Consider the following 17246-nt stretch of genomic DNA (forward strand, 5'->3'; position numbering starts at 1 on the left):
CAATCATTTCAATCAAGTTGCTCTGCTGCTCTTCAGAGTAGTGCTGCGTAGTTAGACCAACTCCATCAGTGGAGTAAAGTTAAGTACTTCTTTCCAAGGTACTTATAACTACAGCATGGATTTTGTGGTGATGATGGTGGTATATTGTATCACTGTATTTTCTATACAGAAACTAATATATTTTTGATCTTTGCTTTCTCACACTATGTTTCTGCAACAAACTAAGGCTCTTCTTCTGGATATGTGAAATATTAAATTGTACCTTCTGACCACGAACAAAATATTAAATTGTACCTTCAGACCAGGAACAGAGTTTTTTACAGGACTTTTTTTGTGAAGATGATACAGATTTCGACTGTTACCAGCTGATGAGCCCGTGCATGTTCCTATTAAATGATGATTATGGTTACCTCCATTATGAAATGGTTAAATAAGCATAATACCATATACAATTATGACTCACACAATTTATTGCAGTGGCTTACATACATCTTAAAAAGTACCGGTACCAAAATATATACAGAGATAACAATTGCTAGTGTATATCTGCTTTTGCTTATACAATAAAAACAAAAATAAAACATAATCTCATATGACTATAACAGCAGTATGAACACAGCACCAGGTTCTGTGATCAAGTAATGTTCTCTAGTAAGCACGAAACTAAATTTTAGCCAAGGTACAGGCAGTAATTTTATTTGTTCTTCATTTGGTTTTTACAGCACTGAATCAGTTTTACAAAATACGCATACTACTGTCAAATGGTGGACTTTTGTGGACAGGATTATTTTGTACCCATTTCACGATGTAAGCTATACAGGCAGTTATACAAGAACGACAAGTTTGATTACGAATCTGTATTTGTACGGAATAAGCAAAAAATAGAACTTTAAATTTGTGCCATTAAAAGTGATTTAATGTATCACACTTCCTGTGTGTATAACATAAAAGTGGACAATTTATATTTGAATGATAAAAACTTTCCTTTGCCTTGTGATGAGGTACAACTTCAGTCGATAACAGATGCAGAAGATTTAACTAGTAGTTGAGCAGTGATACAGATAAAACGATTATTGAACAAAAAGATTACATTTTTGGATTGGTAATGTAAACTTATTTTTTATACGTATTCAGTACATCTTGTGGTGAAATACACACTATACGCACTTAATAAAGAACTGCAAAAAAGGCACTTTTTAGCAGCTGATGAAGAATGACTTATTAATATTACCTCATTTTTTTGAGGAAGTCACTAGTTTTATACAACTAAAACACAGTATACACTCATATCCAGAAGTGGCCACACATGATTAATATTCATCACAGGTACAGTTTCAACATTCTAAAACACACACACACACACACACACACACACACACACACAGTGAGGAGACAACCACAAACAGGGAAATTTTCCAAATACTTACAGGTACACATACAGTCTCATATTGCAGACACATACAATGAAGCAGAATAAGCAAGAATGGGCCAGTATTCACACAAACGCAGATTTCACACAGTGTGTGCTCTTAGTATTTATATTTAGTTGTACACATACCACGAATCAAATATTTGACAGTTAACTCGTAACCAGTCAACAGTCTATACGTTTGTATCAGCATCTTATAGAGGCACAGAATATTTTCTTATCATAGACGAACTTCCATAATTTACACTCTTGTGGGATGAAAAGTCTTTCACCTTGTGAGACAAACTAACAGAAATTGTGACTACTTTAGCAACTCTCGGTAAAGCTATAAACTTACGATAAAAATATAAGCTAAAAAAGCTAAATTCGCTTAGCAGTTGGCTGCCTTCTTTATTCCTGTGGACGTGGCGTCAATCGCCAGTTTTCTTCCTGGTCAAAAGTCTATCTTTCATGATTAAATGTCTTTGTGGATCAACCACAAACTAAAGGCGCAGCCAGTAAATTGAATTGTACTAAAAGGCTGTGTATTACATGTACTCCCGCATTGCTACTCCTATCATGCGTAGCTACGTAAATTTCTACTCTGGCAATCAGCGGCCAACTACCGGCGGGTTTGAACTTCACAGGCTTCTCGTGTGTGTTGTTCCAATCGCCCTCTACTGACGCCGACGCTACAGTTACATACAGTGAAACCTATACACGTGTGCTCTTCCAGTGGGCTGTCGAATAGGGTGGGGAAAGCTGTAGGTGTCTTAACTTTATAGAGCAGCAACTTAACTGACGTCGATTCTCGTGCGGAAGAAAATCTGCAGTTAGCGGGCAACGGAAGTTGCGGGTTTCACTGTACTGATAATTGAGCAAGTTTGAGGCTATGGCAGCCAGCTAACAGATCTGGTCACGCGCAGGGCGCCTACTGGGCTTAAGTCCTGTCCAGCTGCTGCAGGGAGATGTAGCCACGCGCGGGGGCGGCAGCCGGGGGCGGCAGTCTGCCCGCACCCGCCGCCTCCCCCAGCAGCACGTACGCCCCGCCGGGCTTGCAGTGGTGCGTGGGCGTCTGCGCAGGCGGGGGCGGGCCCGCCGTGACGTAGCCGTCCGGGGGGCGGCCCGAGCTGCAGACGACGTAGCCCGCCGGCGTCGGCGACGCGCCGGGGGCGGAGGGCGCCGAACTGGCTGGTGGCGGGGGAAGGTTGTCCACGCTGACGTAGCCTCTGGCTGCGGCGGGCGCTGCAGTGGCGGCGGCAGTGGGCATCTCGCAGCGGATGGAAGGCCACACGGTGGGGGCGTTCTGCGAACCAACGAGCAAAGCGCCCACGTCACCACACGTACTCGCTATATGCCTATCAGCAATCAAAGCGTGCCAACACGGAAGGCTCATGAATCAAGGTGTAAGCAAAATGCTGACAACAAAATAAAGGGTGATGTTAAAAAAAGAAAAAGACAACGCACCACGAATGAGCTATGCAAATTGGTCACAAACTGATATTTATGCAGCAAACGATGGAAAATGCAAAATTGGATGATGGCTGAGGTTGGTTGGTTGGCTTCGGGAAGGAGACCAGACAGCGTGGTCATCGGTCTCATCGAATTAGGGAAGGAATGGGGAAGGAAGTCGGCCGTGCCCTTTCAGAGGAACCATCCCGGCATTTGCCTGGAGTGATTTAGGGAAATCACGGAAAACCTAAATCAGGATGGCCGGACGCGGGATTGAACCGTCGTCCTCCCGAATGCGAGTCCAGTGTCTAACCACTGCGCCACCTCGCTCGGTGATGATGGCTGAAAGTGTGACACTGCAGCGCAGTTTCACCGCGCAGCTAGTAAGGATAGTAAACAGGGCATATGTCGAGGCCAGGGCAGAAAGTCTCCGCGAGGCCAGGGCAGAAAGTCTCTGAGAATTTAATTCCGTATACTCAGTTCGACAGTAAACATGCCTCGCACACATGCGCGTCAGCAATATAAACAGACGTCAACTTATGTGAGAAAATGTGTGGTGGGCTCAAACAAGTCGGTTGGAGTAACCGGCGAATTGCTCGACATTCGAATAGGAGCAATTGCGCTTTACGACGATGTTCGCAGGAAGGGTGGACCACGGCCAAACACACCGTCAATAGAAAGAAAGATCCCTTATCATTTAGCTACAATATAGCAGGTCAGCAATTGGAAGCAGTTAGTTCCATAAATTATCTGGGAGTACGCATTAGGAGTGATTTAAAATGGAATGATCATATAAAGTTGATCGTCGGTAAAGCAGACGCCAGACTGGGATTCATTGGAAGAATCCTAAGGAAATGCAATCCGAAAACAAAGGAAGTAGGTTACAGTATGCTTGTTCGCCCACTGCTTGAATACTGCTCAGCAGTGTGAGATCCGTACCATATAGGGTTGATAGAAGAGATAGAGAAGATCCAACGGAGAGCAGCGCGCTTCGTTACAGGATCATTTAGTAATCGCGAAAGCGTTACGGAGATGATAGATAAACTCCAGTGGAAGACTCTGCAGGAGAGACGCTCAGTAGCTCGGTACGGGCTTTTATTGAAGTTTCGAGAACATACCTTCACCGAGGAGTCAAGCAGTATATTGCTCCCTCCTACGTATATCTCGCGAAGAGACCATGAGGACAAAATCAGAGAGATTAGAGCCCACACAGAGGCATACCGACAACCCTTCTTTCCACGAACAATACGAGACTGGAATAGAAGGGAGAACCGATAGAGGTACTCAAGGTACCCTCCGCTTGCAGCGTATGGATGTAGATGTAGAAGAAAGCGGTCCACCTAGAGAGACGACGGAACACGAGGTCTGAGTAATCGTCAGAAAGACACTCAGAGCTCCGGCATCATCATTGTCTGCGATCCGACATGCAACTGGTGCTTCAGTGGCGACAAGGACCATTAATAGGCGGCCGCAGAAAGGGGCCTTATCTCACGGGCCCCCTTGCGCCAATTACCGTTGACTTCTGCACACCGGTAAGTCTTTGCAATGGTGACGGGCACATTCGACCTATATTGTCACTGACTGGAGTAGAACTGTCTTCACTGATGAGTCTCGCTTCGAACTGAGCCGCGATGACCAGCGGAGACGTCACGGACAGCGGTGGGATGCCTAATAGGAAGCAGTGATGGCCTCGGGTGCCATGTCTTTCCACAGCAGGTCCCCTTTCGTGTCATCCAGGCACCCTTACAGCACAGCCTGGCGTCGATGATGGTGCATACCTATGGTCTTACATTTCAGCAAGATAATGCCCGCCTGCACATGGCGAGAGTTTCGACTGCTTGTCTTCGTGTTTGCCAAACCCTACCTTGGCCAGCAAAGTCGCCGGATCTCTCCCCAGTTGAGAACGTTCGGAACTCGCACGGCCCTTCAACCAGTTCGAGACTTTGACGAACTAACGCTCCAATTGGACAGAATTTGGCACTGTGTCTCTCAGGACGACATCCGACAATTCGGCCAATCAGCGGAATGTGAGATAAGTGCTTGCATAAGGGCCAGAGGTTCCACGTGCTGTTCAGTGGGTGACCTGCTTAGATGTGGACTTGCAATAGCTGTAGTGGCTGTCTCCCTAATCTTTCGCATATTGTTGTCTGCAATCAATCATTTAATAATATATTTGTAATTCTTTTATTATATTAATTAATATTATGTGTGCAAGTTTACAATTTTACTCTGTAGATGCCATACGCTAAATAAATAAAAGGGTCAGAGGTGGACCAAACCGTTATTGACTTGCTCAGTTTGTGAAGCTTTTTCTCCTGGATCAATTATCCAACGTTTTTGAAACTGTGACCATTTGTTTGTCTGTTCATCACATCTACAGTCCCATTCGGATAATTCCTTCGTTGTGCGTTGCCTTTTCTTTTTTTTTTTTTTTAAGCGTATTAATGTGATGTCTCCCTCAAGTTTCCATTTTAGGGCTGCAGCTTTTTGTCGTGTACAATAACAATTCAGGGGAAACATTTCTGAAAAATTTTGGAATTAAATATGGGGTGAGACAAGGTGATGGCCTCTCTGCATTACTTTCCAACTGCGTCTCGGAAAAAGTAATCCAAGATTGGCGGAATCTAAAATCAAAACATAAAATTGGCGAACCAGTATTAGGACGGACTGCCTAGCTTTTGCAGACGACTTGGCGGTTCTGTGTTAGGGCACTGAAATAGTATAGAAACAGAAATTTTAAAGTTACAGCAGAAGGAATAGGGCTCCAAATATCATTTGACAAAAAATACACTTGTAACAACAATCTGGCACCCAAAATTCTAAAAAATCTAGACGGTGAAATCGAGAGAGTCTCTCACATCAAATATTTAGGCGAAACCATTCAGTAAACTGGTGTGTGAAAGGCTGTGTACCAAACCGTTTCAGAATCTGGAAACGGCTTTGAGACTTACAAGAGACATCCATAGAAAAAAATCCACTCAAAATACAGCAAACTGAGACAATTTCGTCTGTACTTGCATTTGTAACATCCATGCATCAACTGATGTTAACGTGGACAAATGTTAACGTCAGCTGATGCAAGGATTTTATGAATGCGGGTGTGTAGCAATGTACTGGCTGTAAAATACATCATCGGCATGTTAATAGTTATTCAATGTGCACAATGTCAGCCCTATTATATATCTTTGGTATGTACTCATATCGTGTAACATGACAATTTGTTTGTGAGATAAGAAATCTGTCTTTTCAACGATGACTAATCACTTATACAGGTCACTTGAGCATGGCTATAAAGCTGAAAGCATGATTGTGTGAAATAAATGAAAAATAATTTTCAATCAAATGACGGAAATTTCTTTCAGAAAATGACGGAGAAAACCTCAGTTTCAGGCTATGATTATTAGTATATATGGGTATGTTGCTGTTCACTAACTACACTCCTGGAAATTGAAATAAGAACACCGTGAATTCATTGTCCCAGGAAGGGGAAACTTTATTGACACATTCCTGGGGTCAGATACATCACATGATCACACTGACAGAACCACAGGCACATAGACACAGGCAACAGAGCATGCACAATGTCGGCACTAGTACAGTGTATATCCACCTTTCGCAGCAATGCAGGCTGCTATTCTCCCATGGAGACGATCGTAGAGATGCTGGATGTAGTCCTGTGGAACGGCTTGCCATGCCATTTCCACCTGGCGCCTCAGTTGGACCAGCGTTCGTGCTGGACGTGCAGACCGCGTGAGACGACGCTTCATCCAGTCCCAAACATGCTCAATGGGGGACAGATCCGGAGATCTTGCTGGCCAGGGTAGTTGACTTACACCTTCTAGAGCACGTTGGGTGGCACGGGATACATGCGGACGTGCATTGTCCTGTTGGAACAGCAAGTTCCCTTGCCGGTCTAGGAATGGTAGAACGATGGGTTCGATGACGGTTTGGATGTACCGTGCACTATTCAGTGTCTCCTCGACGATCACCAGTGGTGTACGGCCAGTGTAGGAGATCGCTCCCCACACCATGATGCCGGGTGTTGGCCCTGTGTGCCTCGGTCGTATGCAGTCCTGATTGTGGCGCTCACCTGCACGGCGCCAGACACGCATACGACCATCATTGGCACCAAGGCAGAAGCGACTCTCATCGCTGAAGACGACACGTCTCCATTCGTCCCTCCATTCACGCCTGTCGCGACACCACTGGAGGCGGGCTGCACGATGTTGGGGCGTGAGCGGAAGACGGCCTAACGGTGTGCGGGACCGTAGCCCAGCTTCATGGAGACGGTTGCGAATGGTCCTCGCCGATACCCCAGGAGCAACAGTGTCCCTAATTTGCTGGGAAGTGGCGGTGCGGTCCCCTACGGCACTGCGTAGGATCCTACGGTCTTGGCGTGCATCCGTGCGTCGCTGCGGTCCGGTCCCAGGTCGACGGGCACGTGCACCTTCCGCCGACCACTGGCGACAACATCGATGTACTGTGGAGACCTCACGCCCCACGTGTTGAGCAATTCGGCGGTACGTCCACCCGGCCTCCCGCATGCCCACTATACGCCCTCGCTCAAAGTCCGTCAACAGCACATACGGTTCACGTCCACGCTGTCGCGGCATGCTACCAGTGTTAAAGACTGCGATGGAGCTCCGTATGCCACGGCAAACTGGCTGACACTGACGGCGGCGGTGCACAAATACTGCGCAGCTAGCGCCATTCGACGGCCAACACCGCGGTTCCTGGTGTGTCCGCTGTGCCGTGCGTGTGATCATTGCTTGTACAGCCCTCTCGCAGTGTCCGGAGCAAGTATGGTGGGTCTGACACACCGGTGTCAATGTGTTCTTATTTCCATTTCCAGGAGTGTAGATTACTAACAGCGCACCTCCTTAAGTACCACATCAGACGTCGACTCAACTCGAACTCCAAGTGAAAGCATTAAATTTAACAATAGAATGTCTTTTATAGCACAAGTGTTACAACTTTGTCATTAAAAAATTCGTCTAGAGAATAGAATGTGTTGTTCGGAAGAAACGACTTCAGCTTAAATTTAAAATTTTCCTCGCTACCTGGCAGACATTTCAGGTTAATGTCAAGATGATCAGAGATTTTTGTGGCTGCGTATGGAAAATTATTGTAAACCACATACAGTTTTAACTTTAGGTAATGAAAACCGTATTGCCTTCTTGTGTTTTGGTTATGAACGACAAAGCCCCCATCGATTTTGAGGGGTTATCCACGACAAATTCACTAACGAATATTATTTTCACTGATTGTTTTTTGAGTAATAACTACTTTCTAAATGATGAGTTATCCCTTAGTACTTTGCAGAAGTGTGAGAAGTATGCAGCCGTCCTCTAGTCAGGATGATAATCTTAGTCGAATGGTTCAAATGGCTCTGAGCACTATGGGACTTAACATCTGAGGTCATCAGTCCCCTAGAACTTAGAACTACTGAAACCTAACTAACCTAAGGACATCACACACATCCATGCCCGAGGCAGGATTCGAACCTGCGACCGTAGCGGTCACGCGGTTCTAGACTGAAGCGCCTAGAATCGCTCGGCCACAATGGCCGGCCTTAGTCGAATGTTGAAAGTAAGAAACCACAGAGAACGAACGAAGTCTTATTTTCCAACAGAGCAAGAGGACAGTCCCAGCCTGGATTGTGTGCAAATTCGATCCTAAATAAATTTATGCGTGTGAGAATGTAGAGAGAATTACAAGGACCTGTTGATTCAAGCTGAATGGGTGCATGTAGATAACAAAACTTGGAAGAAAACATCTTCTGCCGCGAATGAAATGTATGGCACAGCCCATTAGCAGGGATACACACTAGTCAGTCAGAACACTATGCCCGCCGACCTACTATCGAGAGAAACTCGTCCAGGCGACGCAGCGTCACCTGGCGAGGAGTGACTGCTAGTCAGATACACACACGGTATATGTAATACCAGTGAGCATGTGTAGATTGGGGAAGGCGCGTGATCTAACGAGTTTGACCGAGGGGAGAGTGTGATGGCCCGAAGGCCCTGCCCGAGAATTTCGGAAACTGCATGACTTGTCGGGTATTCGAGTTGTGCTATGGTGAGTGTCTTTAACACGTCCCGAAACCAAGGTGAAACCATAATCAGACGTCGTGGAGTTTGGCGGTCACCCCTAATTAAAGATTTCGGACGTCGTAGGCTAGGGAGATTGGTAAAACGGGGCAGGCGGCGAACCGTGGCGGAACTAACATCAGACTTTAATGCTGGACAGAGTACGACTGTGTCTGAACACGCAGTGCACCGAACAGGCCTAACGACGGGCTTCAGCAGCCCACGACCCACGCATGTGCCAATGTTAACACCACGACATCGGAAATTACGACTGAAATGGGAAAGTGACCATCGGCACTGGGCGTCGGCTCAGTGGCAGAGCGTTGCATGGTCTGATGATTCCCGATACCTTCTTCATCAAGCCATTGGGAGTGTGCGAATCCGTCATCTTCCAGGGGTCCAGCTCCTTGACAACCGTACTACGGGACGGAGACAATCTGGCGACGGCTCCATTATGCTCTGGGACACATTCACGTGGGCATCCATGGGTCGAGTGGAGCTTGTGCAAGACACCATGACGGCCAAGGAGTGTCGTAGTCTGGTTTCAGACTACGTACACACCCTTCATGAGGTTCATGTTTCCCGACGGGCCTCGTGATGACTGGGTGTTGGGTGGTGTCCTTAGGTTAGTTAGGTTTAAGTAGTTCTAAGTTCTAGGGGACTGATGACCTTAGATGTTAAGTCCCATAGTGCTCAGAGCCATTTGAACCAATTTTTCCCGACGGCATTTGTATTTTTTCAACAAGATATTGCGCTACATCACAAGGCCAGGAGCATGATAGGGTGGTTCGAGGAACACAGTGGCGAGTTCCAAATGATGTGCTGGCGCCTCAACTCGCCAGAACTGAATCCGATCGGACACATCTGGGATGTGATTCGCGCGACCGCTACAGTCGCAGGTTCGAATCCTGCCTCGGGCATGGATGTGTGCATGGATGTGTGTGATGTCGTTAGGTTTAAGTAGTTCTAAGTTCTAGGGGACTGATGACCTCAGAAGTTAAGTCCCATAGTGCTCAGAGCCATTTGAATTTTGGGATGTGATTAAATGTGTCGTTAGAGCTCATCGCCCCCTTCCCGGACCATATTGGAATTATGTGTGTGTGTGTGTGTGTGTGTGTGTGTGTGTGTGTGTGTGTGTGTAGATGTGTTGCCAACTCCCTCCAGCGACCTACCAAGGCCTCAATACTTCCACTCTACGACGCGTCGCCGCTGTTATCCGTGCCAAAGATCTGCTATTAGGAAGGTGGTCATAATGTTCTGGCTGATCAGCGTGAAGCGTTGATTACCTTACACCCCTACGCCCCTAACTACTCCAACATCGACAGAAAGTCAGTGGATGCAAACAGCAAAGAAATGAAGTTACTTTGTGAACACTCGTCTCATCTTCCATTCATTGTGAGGTAGCGACGTCGCAGCGGGAAATTTCCAAGTGAGCTATTTGGTACGCACGCTGCCTCCTTATCTGCAGTGCAAACATGCCATTGCCCGCTTACGCGGTCGGCCGACGTGAAGCGGCACATGAAGGCAATTCACGGAACGGAGGTCCTGTAAACACCACTGCTGTCGTGGCGAGATGGCGCGCCAGAAATCCCACAAACGCCCACGTGAGGGCCATTCAGTTGACGCCTCCGTGTCGACGTACTCTGTAATGTGTTTCAAACTCTTCCCTCTTGCTGTACAAATTGTTCCACGACTGGAATATACGAATTGTTCCACGACTGGAATAAACAGCATACCAAATCAATTAATTCGGTTCACTGAAACTGTTACAACTTCTAATAAACGCGGCATGATAATTTACTGGCGTTAGCTGAGTTGTTAGGGGGCAGCCTCAAATGCTTGCCCTGGCGGTGGACTGACTGGGGAAGTCGCGCACCAAAGAAGAATTCGTGAACATAATAATGTTGGGATGCAGTTTAACAGAGTGCTGAGGAATAACTGATTTCCACTACTTCACTCCGACAGCATTTACTTCAGCTGGGACTGCTGGCTAGTTTCTGTGCTTAGCATATTTCAGGCCGGCCGGAGTGGCCGAGCGGTTCTAGGCGCTACAGTCTGGCACCGCGCGACCGCTACGGTCGCAGGTTGGAATCCTGCCTCTGGCATGGATGTGTGTGATGTCCTTAAGTTACTTAGGTTTAAGTAGTTCTAAGTTCTAGGGGACTGATGACCACAGCAGTTAAGTCCCATAGTGCTCAGAGCCATTTGAACCATTTAGCATACTTCACGATTCTACGTTGCGTATAGTTTCACTGGAAATCTGTTATTAGAGTATAAGAGGGTCATTCAATAATAAAACAAATTTGTCTGGGGAAAAAACTGTTAGTAGGGAAAGTTTGGTTGTTTTTCTGTCCTTAAGTTGGCATCACTCGGATGAGCCCTTATCAGCTGATGTATCAACATTGTTTTGTTTATAACCTCAAAAATACATTCCAAGATGGCGACTCCGCTTGAAAAGTCCGCATTAGTGGACCTTACCGAGCGAACAACGTTCTGTTATTCGTTTTTTATTTGCTGAAGGCGAGAAACCAGTGAATGTATACTGTAGAATGTCTAAAGTTTATGGTGAAGGTTGTATGAATCGTGCCAATTATTTCATGTGGGTACAGCAGTTCAAAAATGGTCGCGACTCAGTGACTGACGAACACCGTTCTGGCCGGCCAGTTGCAATTTCAACTCCCTCACTTGAAAGTCGAATTGATGACATTTACATGCCCTCCGCCGTGTGACTGTGGAAATGATAGTTGATAAGGTTCAAGTTAGTACTGGCACAGTTGATAACATTATCTGTAATAAGCTGAAGCACTTAAAAACATGATCAAGATGGGTCCCAAAGGAGTTGACGCGGCTACACAAAGAAACAAGTTGAGCACAGAGCTAAAGGAACGTTATGAAAGAGCAGGTGAGCACTTCCTCAACAGAATTTTAACTTGCGATGAAACTTGGGTTCACTATTATGAGCCAGAATCAAAAAGACAAAGCATGGAGTGGAAGCACACCAACAAACCTGTTAAGAAAAAATTCAGAACCCAAGCACCAGCAGGAAAAGTCATGTTGACGGTATTTAGGGATGCTGAAGACCCAGTTTTCTTTGATTATCTCGAAGAGCAGCGTACAATGAACAGCCAGTACTACTCGGATTTGCTTTTAAACAAAGTGAAACCAGCAGTGAGAGAGAGAGAGAGAGACGTCGTGGATCTCAGATACGAGGTGTGATTCTCCAACAAGACAACTCACGTCCTCATATTGCTCAACTAACCCGTGAAACCATCGATAAAATGGGCTGGGAAGTACTGCCTCATCACCCTTACAGTCCTGATTTAGCAGCCAGTGGTTTCCATTCGTTTGGTACACTGAAGAGGTTCCAGGACAACGAGAAAGTGAAAAAGTTTGTCGGAAATTGGTTCAAACATCAAGATAAAGAGCTCTTTGCAGCCGGAATAAAAAGGCTCGTATTACTGTAATACTCTTTTCAACAACATTACCGAGCGAGGTGCCACAGTGGTTAGTACACTGGAGTCGTATTCGGGAGGACGACGGTTGAAAACAGCCATAATACCTTAGGCATTCCGTGATTTTCCTAGATCGCTTTAGGCTAATACCGGGATGGTTCCTTTGAAAACGCACAGCCGATTTCCTTCCCCATCCTTGCCTCATCTCATACGGGTACGTTTAGTCAATCAACTAAACATCAAAAAATTTCGCATAGCGTAAAAAAAAATGTAAGCTCTTTGTGGAAACTGGATGAAGAATTGCAGACTGATGAAAAGCCGTCAAGCAAAACGGAAACATGAAGGCAGATGCTAAAAGGATTAAAATCTACGACAAATGATGAGTTATGAACAAGCGAATGAGTTCGAACGGGGCAGAATGATCCGTCTCTGGGAAATAGGTTTGCGACTCTGTGACTTTCCCGCTCGCACAGGTAAAACTTTATAATGCAGATGTGTGGAACTAGTGCATACAACTAAAGCAAACAACAGGTACTGCATAGCAACGAGTGATCACAGCACGCCATATTTGTCGTCTTGCTCGCATGACCGTAACGTCAGCGTCCGGAGTGGCCTTTAGTGGCTACCTTTTCAATTAAATATTGATTTCCCGTGACTCTTGCACGGAGCCGAGCATTCTCGAAGTGTGACGGACAATCCGACTAGTGTGACGTCACAATTTCGTTGCAGGGCCTGTATATCTGGTTGCCCCCGCTGTGTACGTGTCTACGTCATCGGCATGGTTGGACTAGTGTGGTATGCATTCCATTATTTAAATTTCCCCTGTGCAGGAATCGAATACTTCTCAGGCTGCAGTGGGTACGTGGAAGCAGTTATTGATGTCCTTTGGTGGCTAAATGTAGTGTTTTCAAGGACATTCCGACTCATAATATTCTATACAGATGGATGCATACTTGATGGACCATTGTGGCCGTGAAATAGTATAGTTGAGGGGTATATCGGAAAAATAACAGTGCGTCGGTTTGGATCATAATCGACAAATCATTGGCCGTCGCCTCCTGCGTACTGTCAATATGAGTAATCGAAAATTCACATTTCAAAAACGTATGTACTGACTAGGGCAATATTACGAGGTGCATTCAAGTTCTAAGGCCTCCGATTTTTTTTCTCCAGACTGGAAAGAGATAGAAACATGCGCATTGTTTTAAAATGAGGCCGCGTTCATTGTCAATACGTCCCAGAGATGGCAGCACCGTACGGCAGATGGAATTTTACCGCCAGCGGCGAGAATGAGAACTGTTTTAAATACTTAAAATGGCGACGTTTTCCTTACTTGAACAGCGTGCAATCATTCGTTTTCTGAATTTGCGTGGTGTGAAACCAACTGAAATTCATCGACAGTTGAAGGAGACATGTGGTGATGGAGTTATGGATGTGTCGAAAGTGCGTTCGTGGGTGCGACAGTTTAATGAAGGCAGAACATCGTGTGACAACAAACCGAAACAACCTCGGGCTCGCACAAGCCGGTCTGACGACATGATCGAGAAAGTAGAGAGAATTGTTTTGGGGGATCGCCGAATGACTGTTGAACAGATCGCCTCCAGAGTTGGCATTTCTGTGGGTTCTGTGCACACAATCCTGCATGACGACCTGAAAATGCGAAAAGCGTCATCCAGGTGGGTGCCACGGATGCTGACGGACGACCACATGGCTGCCCGTGTGGCATGTTGCCAAGCAATGTTGACGCGCAACGACAGCATGAATGGGACTTTTTTTCGTCGGTTGTGACAATGGATGAGACGTGGATGCCATTTTTTAATCCAGAAACAAAGCGCCAGTCAGCTCAATGGAAGCACACAGATTCACCGCCACCAAAAAAATTTCGGGTAACCTCCAGTGCTGAAAAAATGATGGTGTCCATGTTCTGGGACAGCGAGGGCGTAATCCTTACCCATTGCGTTCCAAAGGGCACTACGGTAACAGGTGCATCCTAAGAAAATGTTTTGAAGAACAAATTCCTTCCTGCACTGCAACAAAAACGTCCGGGAAGGGTTGTGCGTGTGCTGTTTCACCAAGACAACGCACCCGTACATCGAGCTAACGTTATGCAACAGTTTCTTCGTGATAACAACTTTGAAGTGATTCCTCATGCTCCCTACTCACCTGACCTGGCTCCTAGTGACTTTTGGCTTTTTCCAACAATGAAAGACACTCTCCGTGGCCGCACATTCACCAGCCGTGCTGTTATTGCCTCAGCGATTTTCCAGTGGTCAAAACAGACTCCTAAAGAAGCCTTCGCTGCTGCCATGGAATCATGGCGTCAGCGCTGTGAAAAATGTGTACGTCTGCAGGGCGATTATGTCGAGAAGTAACGCCAGTTTCATCGATTTCGGGTGAGTAGTTAATTAGAAAAAAAATCGGAGGCCTTAGAACTTGTATGCACCTCGTAACTGAAGCCGATGGCGGCTCGTAACCACACACTCGCAGTTATCTCGTATGCGAAACACTGTCTACTCGGACGTTTTCGCTTCTATTATTGTAAACTTTCACCCCTATCAGTTTTCGCTATTAATTGTGATACATCCTGTAGAATCATGCACATAATACTGTAAATGTTAAAGTATGTATGTAAAATGTCTTTCTCAGAAGCTGAAGAGATGTTGTGAGTATTTACGTAAATTATCTTTCTCAGAGGTTGAAGAGTGGCTGTTAGACCGTCGCCAGCACAACAGCAATAGGGGGTATGTAAGTAACTGATAAAGAGAGGTAGATTGCGCTGCTGTTCGGGTCATGAGCATTAGAGAAAGGATACCTGTTGATATTTCGTTCTTATTGGACAATTTTATCAGGCCGTAATATTGTGAGCTATTCTAATAATAAGTTGAAAGTTCCGACCTTACAGTAAGTAACTCGCCCCTTCGCATTGTCTGACTTGTAAAAAACAATTTTATTAAATTATCTTCCATTAGGGGAGTGGAATGCGCTACCCGACTGTGATATAACTTTCAAAATGGTAAAGACAGCAGCCAGTCGTCGTTTCCGATCTACCTTTATTATAGCAGATCCAGATTTCGGTTAGTAACTAGCCAATATCAATACCAAAAATACAAGAAGTACAAAGACTGAGTATTGTATACAAAAATTACAACTCATGACGTAACCTATATCGCTTGTACATTAAAGTACATATCAGTATTTCGGAGGTGTTATATATGCCCTAGTACGTCTACACCTGTTGTTCAAGCTCTTGTCACAGTTCATTAAAGACTGCTGAGTAACCAAGGCAGAGAGAACACATCGGTTGGCTGCCTGGCGTCCTCCATATGTAATACATAACCTTATACTAAAGCAACTATGGTCTCTAATAAAATTTCAAAATGTGCATAGGAATAAAATAAAATAGAAGGAAAATTATTGAGGTTGCTGTACTGACTTATTGCCACATTTGCACTTAACATTAGACGATACAAACAAATGCTAGATTCACTCCTTGTGAGCCAATGTTTTTGTTAGTCTTTAAAACCAAACGCAAAATCAGTTTCACAAAACTTACAAACGGCTTGGAGGCAAATGATGTATGCTGCGATTGTTGGAATTGATTTGAACATTTTTTCTTTTACGCTTTTTTTAATCATTGGGACGAGGTCTGTGGCTCCTAAAACTTTTCAAAACTGTTCTGGAACTGTCGTCTGGGGAATTGCAGACGACACACAAATCGACCACCTCCGCACGGTGAAAAATCGAGCTCCCAAAATCGCTTTGCACCTACCTCGGGATTTCCCGACGGCGGAAATCCATCAATTAGACGGAATACTTCTCTTCCGAAAGAGATGCACACTGGTGACTTCTACGCGAAATGTAAGACTTTACAGAATCAGCAAATCCGCAACCTGAGCACCAGAGTGCATCGCCACAACGCAACCAGGTGGCCACACCTACTGACAGAATAACACTTTCTTTGAAACATACTAATGTTTTTCGCTTGTTTCGTATCGATACCAGGAGATCCAAAGAAGACGAAGACAACTTAGAAATGGACATCGAACTGCGTTGTTTAAGGCACATTGGGATCATGATTTGTTGATGACAGATGGTCACGAGCCCTGGAGCTGGAATGTGGGAAGGCTCCGACAGGGTGCTTTGCCCCTGCCTCGGAAAACGGTAATCACATTTTTAAAAAAAAATCGAACATAAAGACAGTTTTGTTTAATATTTGTGATGCTCGAAGTAGAATTGTTGCGCCGCAAATACTTAATTTACTGGACACGGCTAAGTAAAACTGAGACACCTTCCACAGTTAATGCAAAAGGATATGGAAGCGGGTTAGGGTTAGTTCATGCTGGACAGGCAGAGTTACATCAGAGGCTGCCTGCGTCAAGATGGTTACCGCATACTACGGTCAGGCAGAGGGACCAGTGGCATAATAGCAGTGATGCAGTAGGACAGAGCAGCTGCAGCGTAGGGGACCTGATTGCTTCATATCCGAGCTATGGTCGTGTTATGGCAGAAACCCATAAACCCATGCTTTAGTAAAATAGGGTCAGGCCAGGCCCACATTAACACTTCTCATTTATAGTTAGAGGGATAGCAGTCAGCATGGTTCAACGACTCTTCCACCTCTGGACTCCGCCGCTACTAGCTGCGGCCTTGTCGCTTGCGCTGAGATCAGTATTGTGGACTTAAGCACCCTCCAGCCGGTAGGCTGCCTGATGGCGTAGCGTACAGTTAGAGCCAAGGGCGATGCAGCTGCTCAGCCACCATTGCTCGTGCAGGCACTTCCCTTGATCCCCACCTTTGCTTGTGTGGACATACGATGCTGCAGTAAGGTGTCTCATCCACACTGGG

The 17246-nt window shown here is 45.7% G+C and overlaps 1 protein-coding gene across 1 annotated transcript in view; it reads right to left on the reverse strand.

The window, feature by feature from the left end:
• Positions 1-462: 462 nt before the first annotated feature.
• Positions 463-17246, reverse strand: part of LOC126260707 (cytokine receptor-like) — a 309262-nt gene continuing 292478 nt past the window's right edge. The window contains exon 5 of the mRNA XM_049958043.1: positions 463-2714. Coding sequence (XP_049814000.1) covers positions 2349-2714 — 366 coding nt within the window. The 3' untranslated portion in view covers positions 463-2348. The remainder of the gene's footprint in view (positions 2715-17246) is intronic.

Source organism: Schistocerca nitens, chromosome 5 (genome assembly GCF_023898315.1).
Source record: "Schistocerca nitens isolate TAMUIC-IGC-003100 chromosome 5, iqSchNite1.1, whole genome shotgun sequence".
Lineage (NCBI taxonomy): Eukaryota > Metazoa > Arthropoda > Insecta > Orthoptera > Acrididae > Schistocerca > Schistocerca nitens.